Raw genomic sequence first — 20603 nt, forward strand, 5'->3', positions numbered from 1 at the left:
CAGCCCACACGTCTTCTCCAAATTTGACTGACACAAAGACATTAAAATTCAAACTTCTTATTGGGGGGCTGAGTTAATCTATTTTCCAAGTTACTCATAAGCAGGTTTAAGGACTATTTTTACATTTCATCTTCCTTCAGTCTTTACATCCATCACAGCACTGAGTGACACACATTTCCTCTCTTCATATGTCTTCCCTTTCTGTCATTTTCTGTCAGTTGCAGCCTTTTGCTTTCTGTGCATACAGCCAAAGTGCTATGGTCTCTAATAGAAACAAGAAAAGGGTCTGAAAATAAATAAACCCTCAGCAGGGAGCAACAAACATGGCCACCGAGGCTCTTCATCTGGTAGAGCTTTTGACTGCACTATTCTGTCTATCATGTGGCTACTGTCTGCTGATCAACTTGAATGTCCTTAGTCTCTTTTTTTTTCCACATTCTAATTTTTAAACATTGCTTAAATTTGGCATTTRATCAAAGCAATTTGACATATTTCATAGGTGGAATTTTGTGGACGGTTTATAAGTCYGGAAATAATCCAAAATGGTCAACAAAATACAAATTGTTTTGAACTCATGTTTATACAAATCTATTTATCTTCCATGAAAAAGGTAAATCACCATAATTATGATTCATATGCAAATGGAGGAAAACAACTTGTGTTCAGCTTTCAGCAAAGTGGCATATTGTAAGATTTCTTTAGGCCCCCTAMCCCTGCAGAGGATTTGCCCCAAGTCATGTAATGATAGTGAATGAAAGATGGGTTGGATTTATGTCCAATTGTTGACAGTTTTATAATCTGGCCAAAGATATGCCTGTATTCAATCATATTATTTTGGCTCATTTCTCATCTCATTTCAAACTTTTCCAGATGTTCTCCCATCCTATACGCAGCAAGCTTTGTTGAGACACCTGGGTTTTCTGAATAAGGAGTTTGATCTTTTCAATAACTTTATTTAAAATTAATTGATTTTATCGAGATTTTACAGTAAGTCAAATTGAAACCTGAAATTAAGGGCGTTTTCTTTTTTTTTTGTCTCTACGCCTCTATTAAAATAATTTTATTGTACCTGCAGTTTTACAGACTTACTCTGCAACATTCARCTATTACTCAATTTTAACTAAAGAAAAACTTTATCCAGTATATATAATATGTAGCTTCCATTTGACAACCAATGCACATTTATTGCTCATATGTCCTCCAACAACATCTGTTGGACGTGTGTTTCTTCCAGACCACACAAGCTCCACACAGAAGTCTCCACCAGTTTAAAACTTTTTTCTTTCTTTTTTCTACCAGAAGGTTAAATACAGACCAAAACCCAAAATAACCTTCTCAAGATTTTAAAAGGTACCCTCCTCTTAAAGCATGTTATTTGGGTTTTTTGGGGGAAGCCGCTGCAAGGTTTCATGTTAGCATGACATCACTGTCAATACATGCAATGACATCATTAGAACAGTTTCTGCCCTTTCTGCAGCTTTGCAAATGCCTGAACAAGCAAATTTCATACTTCAACCCAAAATAATCTCTGGCTAAGTGATGACTGCTCATATTCTGATGCTTTTTAATGTGGAGGGGCTGCATCAGCACCTACAAAACCCACTCATGCGCAATGACTTCATGGCTCAAATTTTCTGAGATTAAATAAACAGCTGTTCGCCTTACTGAGTATACTAGAGTTTATGGATTGTTTTTAAATAGACGTCCTTTCCTGACTCAAGTTTGAACTCTGAAAACAATTTAAGAAAACCTTATTCAACCTCAAGAGTCAGGGTTCTGGTCCAGTGAAGCATGAATACAAATATATTCTCCATTTACTTGTGAGCTGTCCCACATTCGGTAGGCTATTCCAGTGATATCATTTGAAGAAAACAAATACAYCAACATTTAAAAAACCACTGGAACCAATTAGTTGGTTAGTAGTAGTCTACACTGAGTTTTAATCTTCCTTTAAATGCTATAAGCTTATTAAATCRAACCTTGGTTCACCCCTGTGGCGACAAGTAGTGGAAAAGTAGAGTRGCCTCGGTTGGTTTCTTCATGATAGTCTTACATCAATGGAGACTTGAGTCAAATAATCATTGTTCTTTTAGTGTGTTTTCTTTAATTTTGTTTGATTAAACAAAACRCATCCTTTCCGGGTGGCCTGGAAAGGTGTAGGTAGGGTCGACTCTGTTTGAAGGGTAGCAAAGGCACAGCGTAATGGTTGCCCTAACACTGAAATGAGATTTTCCTAATTTGCTTCCAGTCGAGCAACATTTGATTGACCATGTGTGGTCAGTAGACCAGGGATTGGGTTAATTACAGTGTGATTGCGTTTAGTCCATAACTTTAGCATATTGCTCTCTGGGTAAAATATGATGAACAGAAAAGCTGTGATAAATTTTAACAAGTGGAAAAGAAAACCCTGTGGCGACAAGTAGTGGAGAAGTAGCGTGGCCACAACCKCTCTTTCTTATTAGTCCTCCATGCAGTTKTCTGGGGTTTTATTCCCGACCTTTGGAGCTCTGCAGCATGTCTCCATCCATGTCCAATATAATCTACTGCAAGTAAAGGCCAGTAGTTCTAGAATCCACCTGTCCCACTCTGACCCTTCCCTACCCTAACAGAAAAAAGGCAGAAAAGGGAGAGGTTTTGACAAAATGCAACAACAAAAAGCAACTTTAACATGCATCAGCAGAAACATAACTACAATAATGTTTTGTATCCTGGAACACTAAACCGAGTTTTGGTGCAAAGCTACATTTTCTCCATTTTACTATTTCATGGTGCAATGTTTTATGACACATTTACAGCTTGGAAATAGCTAAGCATTTTTAATCACTAGTTTTACTGTAAACAACAACAAAAACGTGTWCCTTCAGTCCCAGAATATGACAAACTTGGTAAGAAAAATATGTGTGGTTATAAAAAATATTTTCAAGGTGAAATAMATTTTCTGCATTTACATTTGGGCTTGAAAGTTGCTAGAACAGTCTGTGAATACTTAATGTGATTTGTAGGCACCAAAGGTCTATTTTGAGGCAGAAAAAAAAACTAAAAAAAAAATAACACATATCTTTTCTTGCAGCAATGAGCGCTGGACTCCTGTGGAGGGCCCTGTGCCTGCTGATTATACTTTGCACTGTGTCACACCATGTGCGCTGYACAGACAACCAGCCAGATTCCTCTGGCACAGAGCAGGGACTCACCTTCAGCCACATCTATAAGCTTGACATCCCAGGAAGCTCTGGTTGCACCGTGGAGCATCTGCCAACACACAAGACAGGTCAAACAGATGAGACAAACATAAATAAAACATGCGTATAGGCAGCTTACAACAATTACAGAAGAAATTGGAATGTAGCGTGCAATGTAAACACATATTTTTAAAGTAGTTGGGTTGAACATTTTTACATTGTGCTTTTATTAGCGTCAAAAACTGAAGAGTGTAATTTTTTTTGTAGGTCTGCAGCAAGATACCRTAACCAATGGAGAAAATGACATCATCTTTAAACATAACATTAGGCTGCAAACACCCAAGTGTGATTGTGAGGAATCAGAAAGCTTCAAAGACCTACTGTACAGAATCAATGGACTGGAAGAAGAAGTCACCTACCTAAAGACCCAGTGCACTCAAGGATGCTGTGGAAGAGGAGGTGTTGCAGGTAAGCTGTCACAAACATTGCATTTAAGCAGAAAGAATAAGCAGTCAGCTATTCCACCTGAAGTAAATGGCCATTCAAGATAAGTTATAACATTCAGCCACCAACAGTGTTTCCTTCTGTCATGTTTTTGCGTTAAGGTGTAGACACAAGCTGCAGTGGTCATGGTACCTACCAGCAAGACACCTGCAGCTGCCTTTGTAACCCAGGATGGGAAAGCCCTGACTGCTCCGTGTCCTCCTGCCCCGATGAGTGCAACGACAATGGCCGATGTGTAGATGGGAAATGCGTATGCTATGAGGGTTACACAGGAGAAGACTGCAGCCAGCTGGCATGTCCAGGCGACTGCAATGATAAGGGGCAGTGCAGAGATGGAAAATGTGTGTGTTTCCCTCATTTTACCGGTGAAGACTGCAGTACCCCGACGTGTCCTAATGACTGCGGTGGCAATGGGCAGTGTGTGGATGGTCAATGTGTCTGTGAAGAAGGCTTCTATGGAGAGGATTGTTCTTTAGGTAAGGCATTTCAAATGATAAACACAAAACATGYTGAATTWCAAAYGTTTTAAATACATTTCTCAAGATATCAACAATTAGCCTGTGCTAGAACAAATTACAAGTTATCAACTCTGCAGCAATTTAGCAGTTCAGTTTCTTACAGGTTAAGGCAGGGTTTTATGGACCAAAGCCTGTCAGATAGTCCAATTGTTTGCTTAATAGTAACATATTAAATAGTGGTTTAAATTTTCATTTGTACTTTTTCATCCATTTCTGACGATACGTTTTATCATAGCATGACATAGTATGTGATCGACAGAAGTTGTAGGCTCCAGTGATCAAAATCAAATAGTTCCTGAAACCACTCACACACAAAAAAAACTTGTAAAGGTACATGCGAGGTCAGTGCAACCCCGCTGGACTGCRCACAGACTAAAAAGTTTTTGAGAGCCAAATGGCCTCGCACTCATGATTGCCAGAGGGTTAAAATAATGCCAAAACCAAAACCCAATACTTTTGTTTAAGGGGTAGTATTATGTATTTTCCAGTCACATAATGCCATTTTATAGCATAATCAAGTAACTGTTGCCATCAGTGGTTATAAAATGCTGCTTGTTTGACTTTGTTGAAATTGAACTTCTATCTCTTTAAGAAACTCTTGGTCTTTCCCTTTAATAATAGTTTTACCAGTGTTTCACTGAGAAATAGCTTGTATAAGSAGCTCAGCACATGCACAGTTTCACCAGGTGTGTGCTAAWTGCTGCTGATATCACTGATATTACAAACTCTGAACATTTTACGGCGCTGCAGTATCAGCTTTTCTTGAACACAGAAAAGGTGTTGGTGCAGTATGTTCGTACATACATGCTGTACCAACATAGGTTGTAGCAGTTCCTCCTTGTCCACTCAACTATTCCCTTGATTGTAAAGCCTATGTGACCTAAGAGCCTCTGTACCTGCTCTTTACAGTCCACTAGAGCAGTGGTTTTCAATCATGGTCCTCAGAACTCTCTGTCCTGCATGTTTTTGGTGTTTCCCTGCCTCTACATCTAACTTCAGTATAGAGATAATTGCCAGGCTTCTGCAGGRCTTAATGGCATGCTGACCAGGTATTGCATTCATTTGATTCAGGTGTGCTGGTTCAGGAAAATATCTGACTGACTGTCCCGAGGACCAGGACTGGAAATCACAGCATTAGAGCTCTCTGCAGACAATTGTGCACAACCCAAATTTTTCTGACAGCTTTGGCTGTACATGCCGGTGACGACGATAATAGTCCCTGTCAGAAGGTGATGCCAAACACATAATGGATAACAATAATAAATGGTCATATCATCAGCAGCAATAAATCAGCAATGGCTAAGATTTTTTTTTTTTAAGAAATGCAGTGATGAGCAATTTGCTGTTTTCCCAATGTGGATAATTTATCTCACACTGACAACTAGGATACAAAAACTGCACTTATAATCTTCTTCTAGTCTGAATAGACCACATATAAACCAGTGCATTATTGCACCTAAGGGACCATCATAAAAACTGTTTATCTCTCAGTGCAAAGTGGTTGTGCAGCTTCGTAATAAATCATATAAACAGGGTCACATGCTTATCTGCAAGTACTAAGCGGCTGGCTTACATTGATATAGAGAGTTATGCCAAAGTCGTAGCTCTCCTCATATTGACAGTTCTCTCCGGATAACATTGTACGACAGTGAGCTGCAGCAACAAATACAGTCTCTCACTGTGATCGCCATTGTTATGAATGCAAAACTCTTAAGATTCTTAATCCCAGTCCAAATTCGATAGATCAATAAAATAATATGCAAGGCCTATGTTTGTGAAGACAAAAACACAGTTTTGAACAAAAAAAAATAATTTTTTTTTTAAATTGAACTGCACTCCAATCCTATAACAAATATTGATCAGGATACCCTGTTAACAAAGGTTTTGCAGGCAGACTTTAAGTTCTGCTAGAGTCCTCCAGACCAGCAGAAAGGGAAAATCTGTTAAAGTGGCAGAAATCTTGTAGCACAGAAAAACAGACGAGGAGCAAGCAAGAATGAACGAATGTAACYTGATCTCAGAGTCTTTATATTCCTATCAACTTTAGTGTTAACTGTCTAAAAAAACACGGTCTCGTGATGAGTTCAAAGAATGATGCACTGTGAGGAGAAAATGAAAACCAGCTCTGTCAGGTAGCTGCCGGCAATGTCAAGTCCACCTGGATACTTTAAAAGACAGATGGGAAAACATTGAGAACACACAGAGTGAAAGAAGTGGGGGATGAAATGAAAGGAAGGACAAACGCTTCCTGAACACTGCGATCATGACTGCAGCAACCGGACCTTTGCTCAGGAGCTTTTCAAGCCAGCAGAACATATTGTTAAGGGGACAGGACTTCATGCGGTTTTTCTATAAAAGATGAATACAATCCATGTTAAATGAGGATATTTATATGCCAATAAATCAGCGCTGCCTTCTTCTGGCAGCACTGTACAGTACAGATCCTATGTGCTCCCTTGGAATGTCACTTTGTCATTAGAAATGCCACAGCCACTGATTTTCTTTATATGTTGCAGACACTCAGGACTATTGTGGATTTAAGAGTTATTTAATAYGTAATTTTCAACCTGGAAAACAAACCCAAAAGTAAACTGCACTGCCTTAAAGTACTGGACCATCAGGCTGAAACTGCTTCCTATCCTCTATGCACACAGGCCTCCCTTACAGCAATTTACACAATGAGCAACAGGAGGGTGAAACTCTTCACTTACATCAGTAAGCAAACACAGACGGATGTCTCACACTACATTAGACATATGGTTGATTAGATGGTAAAATATATATAACACTATCTGACAGGAATATTTCTATCACAATTAAAGCATCTACTAAACAATTCCGTCCCATCTGTCATGAATAAGACTCCGACTGCCATTATTATGGGATGGATAGTTTTAAAAATGCCTTTTAGCCCAGAGTTGTTTTATCAGAAATGTCCAGAGAAAATGAGGAAACTTTTAAAAGCTAGACAGACGGGTTCCTGCATGGTCTTGAAAAGCCAGGCAAAGTATGGAAATGGATTTTTATCATGTTCCAAGTCTGGATTCAGTAAGAAAAAATAGTTAGATTTTCAATACTGATTTCTCATTCCATTACATAAGAGATAAAAATCTGACTTTTTGTGAAATGAATAACTTTGCCCATTGATTTCTAATTAGATGCAGACCTTTTTTATTATTTACCCCTTCACAGCTCGCATTTTTTTATTTTTTTTTGGCCAAGTTAATGATCACTTAGGTTATGTGGGAGATGTCTTAAAGCATCACAAAAGTTTTAGCCTTTTTATCTTAAATTTTTTAAATCTTCTTTCATCAAAATTAGTTAAGGTTTAAACATGCAAAAAGAGCAGTAAGAGACAACAAATACTAGCAAAGCTTTGGAGAGTTTTCTTTTCACATCTTCAGACAGGTCTGTCATGAAGTTTTGTAACAAGAACCTTTAAAAGCATGTGTGCTCTTTTATGTCATCAGTCAATCATATACTGTAACCACTTACAATCAATAATTCTGATTGATTTAATTTTCCAAGAAATTCTTTAAACTATTTTACAGGAGCTCCCATTTAAAGACTAAAACCACTGCTGGATGGGACTGCTTAATGTCTCAGACAAGACAGATGTAACAAGATGCCAACAAAATGGAAAAAGCTTTCAATGAAAATGGGTTTGAGATCTGTTGCCTCCTAGCCAGGAAAACAAAAATGGAAATGTTGACGACATAACAAGTAGTTGCCAATAACAGACACACTCCATCATCTCACTAAAAAACATAACAGATTACTCCTTGGATGCACCCAGAGGATAATCGAAGGATTGTGTTTCATGCAGACTATGACATAAGAAAAGTCTTTGTAAATATCATCTTTTGCATGACAAACGCTCCAAATTGAAAAGTTGTTAGTGATTTTAGGTATTGAACATTTGACTTTAAAACGAGGGGCAGGAAGAAAATGTGTTGTATGAGTAATGCGAATGACATTACAGTCAAGGTTAAAAGAAAGATCATCCCCTGGTAATTCTTGTGTTTTGTCATGAAAGCTACCTTTAACAGGATGCAAATTTGTTAAAATTTACTTTCAGTGGTACATGCTATACCAGATAACATGATCCATAGATTTACAAAGATTACTACCAATTTTAAAGATTTTAGAATACAAACTTAATGAATATCCTGGAAATTAGAAGGTGTATCTATTGTTGTGCTGATTCCTTCCCCTCTAACTCCCCTCACTGAGAGGTTGACACCTAACTGGCTCTGTAGCCCATAGCTACTGAGATCCTTAAGCTTGCAGGGTATTATCTTGAAGGACAATCCGTCTTTCAGCTGTCTTCCAGTCACATAAGGTCATGTGTTTACCATGACCCTAAGAAATGTCTTTAGGGTTTTGTTAAAGCCTCTACACAGGAATTCTGGTGGGATTTTCCTTTAGAAGTGTGTCATTATTATTTTAAAATGTACTAGCAAACAAATTAACACCAACAGTCTGAAACTATTTATGTAGAGACTAAGACAAATCCAATTATTCATGTTACCTGGTCATTGCATAGCATCTAAATCAGACTAGTGAATATACAGAAAAATATTACATATATTTATTATTAAATATTATTAAAAAAAAACCTTTTACAGGATTTTCATCTACCTGAGCCTGAACCCAGGTGTAAAAGCATGTAGAAGCTTACATAAAACAAAGAACAACAATTTCTCTGCCATGCTATATACTGTACAATTGAGTACAGAAAAAAATATATAATTCAATTTGCAGGGTACTAATATGGATATTCATATCACCATACAGTGTTTATTGAAGTCCTGCTCCTTAAATAAATAAATTAAACTACAKCTAATGTTTTATTCAGCATTTCTTTTTTTGAAATAATAATTAAAAAAAACTCCTGTTAGGAAGGACTTGGGAGAGCAAACACTAACTCTCTCTCTGTGACCTTAAGGTGTGTGTTTTTATGAGGATCTTAAATTAGAGCTACTCCAGGGCTGCTGGATATGGTAGCTGTCAAACTAACAACTGGCACAATTCAACTTGCACTTCTTTCAAGCTTTCTAAAATATCTTCTGGTTTCTTATTAATTTACCCCCAGATCCACTATATGTCGTTGTGCTTTTAATGCAGGAGTTTATTCACAGGATGGATACTGAAAGATGTGAAAATCCATTAAGCGGTTTCATTTGAAAACTCCTTGAAACTGTAACTGTATACTCTAAATCGTAAAATCCATCACTAGACTGCATGGTTTCAGTATTGTTTAATGGTAAAATGAAGGTTTTCTGCAGTTAGGATTTCTTTTGAGAGAAAGTACCTTTAAAGCTCTCAAAGAATCTGAGAAAAAAATGGTCAATTTAATTACATAAACTCGCTGTACTTTATTAGATACACGTTTAATTTTACGTTGACAAAAATAGTGAATCAGCCAATCACATGGCATCAGCTTGGTGGAAACGACTTGCTACAGTAAACTGTTCAAAAGAAATTATTTTTCTTCCCCGATTCAATGCCAAGTGGTTTGGTATTTGAAGTGGCTTTCAAATACCAAGCCAATTTGAACATGGCTTGGTATCAGAGAATATGAAGCTGTTGATTTCATTGTCATAGACGAATGTATAGAGAATAGAAATCAAGTCAGTCAAAGTAAAAAGGTCAAGGTGTTGAATTCAAAGCATCTCTCCTTGAAATTATTTCAAATGGAGCTGCCAAAGAGGTTCTTTCAGTGGGGTTGACCCATGATCACACCATCTTTAGCATCTAGACAACATATGACAACAGGTCACATAACGCCACAGGGATATCATAACAGTAATCGGTCATTAGGGGACTCCGTCCGGCTTCTCCCCAAGACATCACCTGTCCTGCTAAGGATGCCACACAATTAACCTCTCTGCTGCCACAGGAGCAGATTAGAAAATTGCATTTTGGATCAAATCTAAAGTAAGAAACACAGAAACTGTGAGCAGTGGTAGGCTAGACGTGGAGAGTGATTGTTGGTGCTATACGATATTAGAAATTTGAAGTGTTACCAAGTTTCAAATCTTTCTTCAACAATCTTTCCCTTGCTTAAATTCTACATTGTTGCATGTGATCATGTTAATCATGAACTTTAGTGCATTACTGGGTTTTTGTCTAATAAACAAACACAACATAGCCCCTAGTTGTGAAGTGGAAGGAAATGTGACCTGCAGGTTTCCAAGTTTTATTTTGCAAGTCAAATCAAGTTTATTTGTGCAGCACATTTCGGCAACAATCTACTTCAAAGAGCTTTACACCATAAAAACATAGTGCTGTAACCAATCAATGTCTGAAAAGCAAACCAGGCATACATCTTCAGACCCTTTACAGACCCTGATGAGTCTAAATGAAATCCAGCACAGAAGTCGCCTGAATGGTACATAGTTTATCTGTGTGTAATTTATATCTATCCAGTTATTCTTTGATTGTCAAATGGGTTTGTTAGAGAACACTGGAGAACAAGTGACATCATTAAGGAATATGCCAGAAAGTTAAAGCAGGGAGATATTATGAAACAAACAGATTTCCATTGCAGAACAGAAAGATTAACAATTTAGATGTTGACACAGTAGCAGGTCGGCCATGTCAAACTTTCAGTCACTTCAAAGTATTTGGCCTTGAAGTTGCAAAGAATAAGCACAAACAGATCTGCAACTYCGTGTGTCGGTACAATCGCACCTAATCCAACATCAATAGAGATGCCGTGTTAAAGGGATTGTCAAGGTGAAAAGGAAAAGARGAAGGCCACCAGGCAGGCAAAAAAMCCCAAAGAAAACACAGTGTGTTGTTACAGGGTGTGTGCAATAACAGTGGTGATAGGTGTGCAGAAAAGAACCACATAAAGGAACACAGTGAAAAKATTTTGTTTTATCTAGCTACTTTCCATTTTAACACATGGATGATGGAAGTCAATCTCTTCTTAGTGAAGGRCATTCAGGTTGCACTTCAAACATGAGGAAGATTTGCCATTTTAAGCTTGTCATTTTAAGGTTTTTGATGTTTTTTTTGGTCAAATGTTATGTCACTTAATAATTTACAGTACATTATTTTTTTCCTTTTTTTTTAACTTGAAGCAATGCATAAGCATTCCAGGTTTATAGTCTTAACATTGTTAATTTATCTCCTCCACCTGGTTTAACATAATATAAAACAGATTGTTGATCTTGCTTTGAGTTGTATCAGGGGTATTAACTAAAWGCTACTGCATGGAAAGGAGTACTCACCAAAAAGAAAGAAAAAAAAAACTTCCTGATTCTGCCTTGTGGAATATCACTGGAACCTCATAAATTCCTTCTCTGCAATTAATTCTAATAGTCATTAGACAAAATTAGTTCCAAATATGCTGTTTTTCTGCCCTTAAAAGCTGTTTATGTCCCTGTATTTTAACCTTTTGCATAATTTCCACTGAAGCACATTGCCATTTTGAAGTAAAACCACCAAAACAGAGTGTCTTTCAAGCGTGCTTGGATTTCTCAGCTTTTAGCGATAACAGGCTACTTTTGCATTGGTTGTGCCATGACGGTGAATATAGCACTTAAGATTGAAAACACCACAATAGAAAGGGAAAGAAAAGTAGAGAGTACAATTAGCCAGTGAAAATATCATTTATTATACGTTCTCCTGTGGAATTGACCTCTGTTTGTCTTGTTTCTCTTTTAGTCCTCACACCTCAGGGTCTGAGGTTGGTCCAAGTGACGGATGTTTCTCTCCTGGTGGAGTGGGAGTCTGTCCAAGGGGCAGAGTATTACATGCTGACCTATCATCCTAAATTTGATRAGGGTGCCATGGAGGAGGTACATWTTTGTTGTGGTTTCTTTTCTTGCTTCGTGTCAAACTAAACTGTATTTTCCTGGATTGGTTCCAAGCATCCTTTTCTGTAACTGTATCTCAGGTTCGGATTTCCAACTCAGAGAATTCCTACCGCATTACGGGACTCACACCTGGTGTTACCTACGTTGTCCAAGTCTACGCTGTCATCAAAAAGATTCAGAGTGAAGCAGATATGATTGAAGCCACCACGGGTGAGATTGACATTTACTATTTATTGCTCATATCAAAAATTGCCACTGACCACATTTGAGCATCTAAACGTTTATTTTAACCCGAAATATATACAACCCAGAAGTGTCTGCACAATATTTTATTGTGTTCTTTTGTTCCACACCGTCAAAATTATACACACTCGCTAATTAAATGTTCTTCACCAAGGTGCACCTTGGTTATATGTTTGTTGTCGGCCATTAATAAGCTTTTTGCATCATTTTGGCTGGTTATGCGACTAATTTTTTTGCTTAAATCCTAGATTTTATTTCWGCTTTTGGTCAAAACCCTTACATTTTAAAAAGGGTTCAAGTGAATCTCCACAATTTAAATGCTTTGGCCTGCTTTCTCATTCAAAATCAGGATCTGTGTTTGGGATTGCTTTCCTATTGGAAGATTCAGTTGTTCCAAAATTTAAATAGTCTTGCCCAAAAAAGACTTGAAGAAACCCCCTAGAATCCGATAGACTCAAGCTGGGAAATTATTTTAGATTAATCAACTTGATAGGTGAAAAGTGGGCTGTAATGTGAGTTCTGTTAGGACACTGATATTSAAGACAGATCAGAAATGGGTTTGGAATTGATAAAGCTGGTTAACAWTTAGTAGCTGGGTGTTGACATTAAGAACAGATTTACTGTGTAGGTTAGAGAAAATCCACAATGAAATAAAGTTTGTGCTCACAATTCTTGACGTTGTCAACCCGGTTGAACAATCTGCAAACAAATCATCAAAGACTCAAAATTGTTATGAAATTATTGCCTGGCTAGAACTGCAATAACAATAACAATAAATGCGATTTTAAACATTTCAAGTTTGAAATCTTGAAATGCTAATAAGTCTGACTTTTACCAGTTTCAAAACTTTGTGTTGATAAAAACGATATAAAAAACTGCATACATGTCAAAATCTTGCATATAGATAAATATATGCTGTAGATTTAGTAGGTCTTTTTTTCCTGTAACCTTTTACTTATCAAGCTCCATATATTGTGTTTTAAAGCAAGTTTGAAATTACTAAGTGTTTCATTAGGCTCTGGTTAGGCATTACATTTTATGGTAATTACAAGGAAACTGTTGCATGGATGTATTTACTATAAACTGCCACTCACAGATGTGGTAGAAGACAGATGTGAAGAGGAAGGGATTTCTTGTCTGGATTTATGTAGTTAATGAGAAGGAAGGAGACGAGTTGGATTTTGCCGCGCGGTTCAGCTGGTTTGCTGGGAAAAGAAAGCACCATACTTCAGGGCTTTATCCACAAGAAAACACCGCATCATCTGGCCTGTCGCTGTGTGAGGAGACGCAATGTGAGGCAGACCTTTCGCGGGTTGCATACTTTTCATTTTAACTTCAAACAATGGTCTACTTCAAAGGAGGGTTTAAGTGAATATTTTTCCATTTCCTTTTGAAATTCAAACAAAAAAGGGAGAAAAAACCCGACATAAACTATGCTAACCATTTTCATTTGCTTTGTTTTATGTTTGTAATATCTTTTCTCACCATATGTTATAAATCCAGAGGCATGTCCTGGCCATGGGAAAAAAAAAATCACTATTGTCATTTGGTTCCCATCTGTAAATAAAATTATTTCTTATCCCTGTTTTATGAAAAATTTGCAAAAAATGCTTCTGAGTCTTTGTCTGGGTGTCATTTCACACTATAGAAGGTGGGGCTTCTAAATTGCCCCAGATGTTATTGAGATAAATGGTAATATTGTTATTTTGGGACCATTTTCAAGCAATAAAATGGTAATTGTAAAATAGTACAAGAACATACATTCTCAAAGATCAATAAATTTTATATTCTAATGAATATTTAACACTGGAGCTGGAAGACAKTTTAAATATCAGAAATAAATAAACAAAACTATAAAAACAACAAATAAAATTAATTACGAAACCTCTGTAAACACAATTGTTCTTCAAAAAAGGGCTAGTTGAGACCAAAGCACCAAACTGAAGACTTTTATYATCCAGTTTTTGGTAGAAGACTGTGGTGGATGCTCCTACCACCACCACATCGTGTTAGTATTTTTTTCTTTATTAGTATAGTTTAYAGTCTGTTAGTTATTTTATTTAGACATATATTTTCTAATGAGTGCACACTTTAGTTGATGTCTGTCTGAATGGTTCATTTACACTTGTGTTTTTGTTTGAGGTGCCGCTGATAGGAACCAGCTGGAGGAGGAACCTGGGTCAAACCATTCACCATTTTCTGAAAGACTGAAGGGGGGGGAGACCTAAAGCTGATTTTTATTTAATTTTGTCACTTAAATATTACTTATTGTTTGTGCTAAATTAAAGTTAGTTTTGCTTTATTTGTTTTATAGAACTCTTTAGTTAATTTTGTATTTATTTGTTCTTTTGTTATGTCATGCCCCCCGCATGTGGTAGATTTAGGTTACTCCACCCCTATTTAAGCAGCCTYTTGTTCTTTGTTTGGAGGTCAGTTTTGTTTGTGTTCAGTTGACCTCAGTTAATTTGGATCTAAATTTGTTACTTATCCTTTGATTTATTCTTGCTTTAAATCTTTATGCTTTAATGTTTCTTTGAAGAATTAAATTTAAACCTTTTTCTGCTTTGAACATTTTTTGTCCTCGTTTGAGCTTGGTCCCTCACAACAAGATAAAATGATAAATCATACTAATGTTTTATTTTCAGAAAGTAAAAAAAAGTCAAAATGTACACTAAAATTAACAGCTTTGTTCAAACTATTAAGTAAGAGAAAAATCGATTTATTATCAGATGTGTTAAACTGTTAAATCATTTAGTATTTTGAGGTTTCTGTACAAAGGCCTTAAGCAACCTTTCTCATAAATGGCGAATAGTAATTTATATCAYGGCACAAAGACATTGTTGCACATTAAGCATTGTAAAAGCAATGACCAAATTATTGTAGAATTGACATTTTAGCAACTTTGTCATAATTTTTTTTCTAAGAGCATATAGGTAGCATATGTACAACATTAATGCCTGTTGCCATGTGATACTGTGAACTGAAGGTCAAACATATGCCCTCTCACCTCTATTTTCATTTATTTAAACAGAACTAGACTCTTTCAGTTCTTTTGGATGGGTCCATAAGAATTGGACTTTTCAAATGTATAAACCAGAGCAACTTTGTTTACTTTAATTACTGAAGTCTAACTCTTTCTCAATCTAATCTTAATGGAAAGCTTACATACCTTTGTAGAAAATACATTTTCCTCTTRATGACAGTCTTACTCCTTTGCACTTCTTCTAACTTTATTTTTCACAACCTTATTATAGAAACAAGCCAAACTTTGAGTCATTTTTCTTCAGTAACTTCCACAATAAATATATATTTTTTTGCAATTTTTATTGCCTACAAAACTGAAGCTGATTACCATTTAAAACTATGTGATACAAATAACTTTTTGTAACTTTCCTAACTTCACCAAATGAGTTCTGTAGACTTTAGATATCTGAAAGTTTCTCAAAGAAATGTGTCTGATTTTCACACAGGTTAGAAGATATTCAGCTCATTGTAAAGACACTGACAATATGACCAGTCTGTTCATGTAGAGTTTTAAGCTAAGCTTTTGAGCAAACCCTTTTACACCCTTTGGCCATGAAATGTTTTTGTCATGGGTCACAAAGCAGGTTTAATTTGAGTTACTTAAGATAATTGCTGGGTGGTTTATAAAAGTTGTGTTAAATCAGGAAATTATCCTCTTTTTTTCTCACCCTAACCCTTAACCATCGTCGCATAACTGTTCCATTCATACCTTTGCTGCACTGTTATATATTTTTTAAAATTGGCACTTTTTTCCCACTTAAAAAACTCAAACATTTTATAAATTATATTTGAAATAGAATCTCAGTCTTCTGCTTTTGACCATCTTTTGTCGTTTGCACTGTTTTTGCATCCTCACAAGGTCAAAATTGGGAGTCAGTTTTAGAACAATAACTATTGTTTTCATTGCTGTAAAGTAATTTCTGCTTAGTGCTTTCCCCAAAATGCACTGCAAAAACATACAATGTCACCAGTGTTTTTGTCTAGTTTTGTAATGCAAGCAAATTTCTTAGTACACTTAGTAGACCACTGGCAGATTATTTAACTTATAACAAGACATTTTCCCATGTTGTGAATTAAATAATCTGCCAATGGAATAAGTACCTTTTCATCAATATTGGGGAATTATTGACTTAAATCAAGTTTGTATTCCTTGCTGAAAAGTCACTTGTGAGTTAGTTCTGTCTTATTTCAAGTGTACTAAGATATTTGCACTAGAAACTAGATACAAAATATTTTTGGTTTTGCAGTGTGTCACATGTCCAGGATTCATCAACTAGCAATCAGCATCAACTACGGCTGGGGGCTGACCAGGGCACATGCATTCGATTACTCTTGGCATAATGGATACTTTTCTTTTTTTTTAGAGAGGCTCTTGACTGCACAACCAGTTCTATCAAATGTTGTATGCTTTCCAGATGTCTCAACTGTTGATGATATGCAAGTCATTGGCCAGACAGAGGTTTCCATCCAAGTGGACTGGAAGAACCCACAGGCAGAAGTGGATTACTTCAGACTGACACATACTGACCCATCRGGACAGGAGGAGGAGCTGAACGTTCAGAGGAGTCAAGAAGCACGCACCAAGTACACTATTGTGGGTAAGTTATATCGAGAATGTGAGCTTAATTTGAAGACTCAATGCTGAATGCCCTCAAAAGTGAGGAGTTAAAACTGTGCCAATATTACATTGCTTAAAAAATATAGTCTGACTACTTAACCTTTAAATCTCTTGTGGCTTTAATTTCAACCCATTACTTTGGAGTTTAGAAAATGCCAAAAGTTAAGGTTTCTTAAAAAAAAACTATAGGTATACTATCATGAATGATGCAGTTTTATATCTCAACATCTACAAAAATACAAAATGAAAAGTTAAGGTCAAAATTGCTCTTAAAATTTGGATTCAAAATCAAGATTTGATAGTCAGGGAAATGGATGTCAAACAGAAGATCAGACAATGTAAATAGTATAGGACCAAGAATCACATTTCTTTTATCTTCTGCATTTTGTGTGTTTAGAAAATKACGTCTATAATTGTTATTATTATTATTATTATTGGAATGTGTAGAACAGACACCAAGTCAAAATGGTAGATAATGACATTAAATTGGTTCAGTGATTGTGGCTTTTAAATCCTTAAACATCTTTATTCTAAGCATCTTTTTTTCCCCAAATTTGTTGTGGGTGTTATTCAGACATGTAAGAACCAGTAAAGAAAGCAAAAGCTTTCCATTTTAGTTTGTAATTAATAATGAAAGAAAATGTGCCTTTTTGCAGGTCTATATCCCGGAACAGAGTATCAAATTTCTGTGCAGCCCATCAAAGGGAACACCAAAGGAAAAGCTTCTTTCGCAACCGGTGTYACAGGTCAGTAAACACATCAGCATTCATGAGCAGCTTGACTCGATATGACCCTTTGGTATTACCAGAGAGCAGACRGTGAACCCTGTTGTCCCGAAATTGACTTCTTTCTGGCACCATTTTCATGGGAATGCATTTTTGAAAGATTGGAGACAGAGTAGATGACTGAATGAAGATTGCACGTTAAATGATAAATGATACATCCAGGACGTGTGGAATCGAAATGCAATGCAGACACAAAAAGCATAACCGCATTCCTTTTAGTGTTCGGTAGCGTGCAGAGTCAAAGACAACACGTCATTCTTCTCAGGACATCTGTAATTCACCAGAGATCAGAGCCTAAAAGGAAGCAACACTTAATCAATCATACATCATTCTGATGAACCAGATGATACAACCTGCTATTAGCTTCCACACTCAGCCAGTAATAACAATATAATGAATTTGGCCATTAGGAAGTACAATTATGGGTTAGTGATAGAGAGCTGGAATTTACTACCTAATCATCTGGACAAGCTGTAATGGTTGTGGTGAGCTTGGTCACTGAAAAGAAACGCGATATGAATGTAGAGACCGTAAGATGTTCCCTGATGGTTGAGGTGAGGGGGTCTGTGATTTACAGATGCCATCTGGTATTCCTGTATATCAGCATGTTGTTCTGCTTGTGTTGAGTGGTTTTCGTACGTGAGGAGGAATTTATTTTTTTATCTTCACTTTAACAGCTGCTCTTGACATTCAGCATGGTCTAAACACAGCACGACAGGTCTGCGGTTATTCTCATTATTCTATTTTTCTGTCTCGTACTCCTCCTCCTCCGGCTTCTCTATCAACCACCTTCTGAGCTTACCTGGTTGGGGGAAAAAAAAAAAAACACAGAAAAGCAGTCTCCACATTGATGTCTCTTCATTTCTCAAACTCTGCAGCAGCCAATTTAATGATTTTWAGTCATCTGGCTTAGCAGCGTGTTTTTAAGACTTCCCTCTCATCTTATGAAGCCAGACAGGTACTCATGGATTCCTGTCTTTGCTGATGTTTTTTTTGTTTTTTGTTTTTTTTCCCTCCTCCAGTGAGAATGTGCCACTTACATGTGCAGTAATTGAGTGCGCATGTGAGCGCGGACGCTCTAATCTACAGCAGACAGGCAGTGGCTTGTCTTCACTCCAGTAGCCACAATCTTTCATTTTAGGTGTAACACGAACAGGCTTAGAAGTGATTGAAGAGGATAGTCCTCGGCTGTTGCAGTTAGTTCATGATGACTGGCGTGGCGCAAAAGGAGAACTAACCTTTTATCTCGGTAAACATGCTGTTCGTCCCCAGACAGCAAGGTTATTCAATAATGAGAGATACAAGAAGCGTAAAGGAGGAAATATTTTTTTCAAGCAAGCACAAATATTTCAAATAATATATGAGTCAGTAAGTGATGCAATGGCAGCATTTGAAGACGTGAAAACATTTTTTTTTTTATGCGTTGATTGATCAATGTGTACATGATGATAAGTCARAATAGAAAAGGAGGTGAGCTAAAGAAGGAATCTGAGCAGGAACCCAAGAATAATGGTGCAGAAAAGTATTTTTCTGCACCATTATATCACTAAATAATGAATTACAGCGTAATTGTCTCTGTAGTATAAAAGCTGAGGTTTGTCCTAAGTTGATGTTGATGTTTCCCATAACCGAAGCCTCTCAGAGGAAATATTTTCCCCATATTTCATCTTCCCTTTCACCATCTGCCTTGTGTTTCCCTCATTTTCCTCTCTTGATCCTTTCCAGRCTCTTTCATTGAGACTCTTCAAATATCCCCCAAAAGACCTCAGAGCATACTGTTTAATATAGCTAAAAAATTTAAGGAAAAATCCCTTTATTTCATATTTTTAGAATTATATTTCAGAAAAGCGACACCTTGATGATGTCATTATTATAATCCACTAACCGTAACCCTTTTCACTTCACCACTACTTTAGATATTATGTTTGGTTATTTATTTACTTATCCTAGTTTGTGCTTTTTTAACATCCTCTAAGTGGTTCTTAACCTTTTTTGAGGTACCGAACCCCCCAGTTTCATATGCRCATTCACTGAACCCTTCTTATTCCTCTCCCTCCCCGCCCCCCGCCGACACACAAAAGACTTTGCGGTATTCTGATTTAGTAATGCAATTATATTAGATGTGTTACCACCGCCACGCCACTAGAGGCAGTAGCAACCCCGAAAAGATGCGACTAAGGAGCAGATTTAGAAGTACACCGAAAGCTACAGAATTTGGTAAAAACTGTGAGCTTTGCTGAAGTAATTAAAGACACAAGTTCAAATCCATGCTGAGAGTGGAGCTCCTTCAATCAGTGCTCCTCCGCAGCACTGATTGGTTAAGCAATGTGACGTGATCCTCTGCAGCAAGTGATGGTAAAGCGGGGCGCGTCATCATGACTTTACACACGTGTGTCTTTACCTCCGCGGCAGAGGCTCCGCCGAACCCCTGAGACCGACTCATCGAACCCCTGGGGTTCGATCGAACCCAGGTTAAGAACCACTGCTCTAAGGAGAATCTAGATTTTGTACAATTTGTTTTAATTAAGTTTTGTTTCTTAATATGCTTGACTTTTACATAAAAAAAAAATATATATATATGTTTCATATAAACTGGTACTACTCAGCTGAACTTTGTACTTTACCTGTAGGGAAAGCTACAGTGTGAAAAGTCTGACTAAAATCAAGATKGTTTTGTCTTTACACTATAAAATAATTGAGGGAAACTATTTTCACACCATCAATGTATTTACACAAAAATTWAAATTAAACATGTTCTGTTACATAATCTAATTTTCTTTATTTAAAACAGAAAAAAAAACGGCTATCTCTACTTTTCGCAAAATAATTTTAAACCATATTAATCACATAMATTACAATATTTTAAAACCTTATCTTTTGTTAATTCCTTATTACAGAAAATT

General features: G+C 36.7%; 1 protein-coding gene across 4 annotated transcripts in view; it reads left to right on the forward strand.

The window, feature by feature from the left end:
* The window catches only part of tnn (tenascin N), a 56599-nt gene that overhangs the window by 18263 nt on the left and 17733 nt on the right, over positions 1–20603 (forward strand). For all 4 annotated transcript variants that reach the window (XM_008434157.2, XM_017310237.1, XM_008434158.2 and 1 more), the window contains 7 exons: positions 3071–3268; positions 3447–3647; positions 3785–4159; positions 11879–12012; positions 12111–12240; positions 16713–16895; positions 17572–17661. In XM_008434157.2, coding sequence (XP_008432379.1) covers positions 3073–3268; positions 3447–3647; positions 3785–4159; positions 11879–12012; positions 12111–12240; positions 16713–16895; positions 17572–17661 — 1309 coding nt within the window. In that variant the 5' untranslated portion in view covers positions 3071–3072. The remainder of the gene's footprint in view (positions 1–3070; positions 3269–3446; positions 3648–3784; positions 4160–11878; positions 12013–12110; positions 12241–16712; positions 16896–17571; positions 17662–20603) is intronic.

This window comes from Poecilia reticulata, linkage group LG17 (genome assembly GCF_000633615.1).
Source record: "Poecilia reticulata strain Guanapo linkage group LG17, Guppy_female_1.0+MT, whole genome shotgun sequence".
Lineage (NCBI taxonomy): Eukaryota > Metazoa > Chordata > Actinopteri > Cyprinodontiformes > Poeciliidae > Poecilia > Poecilia reticulata.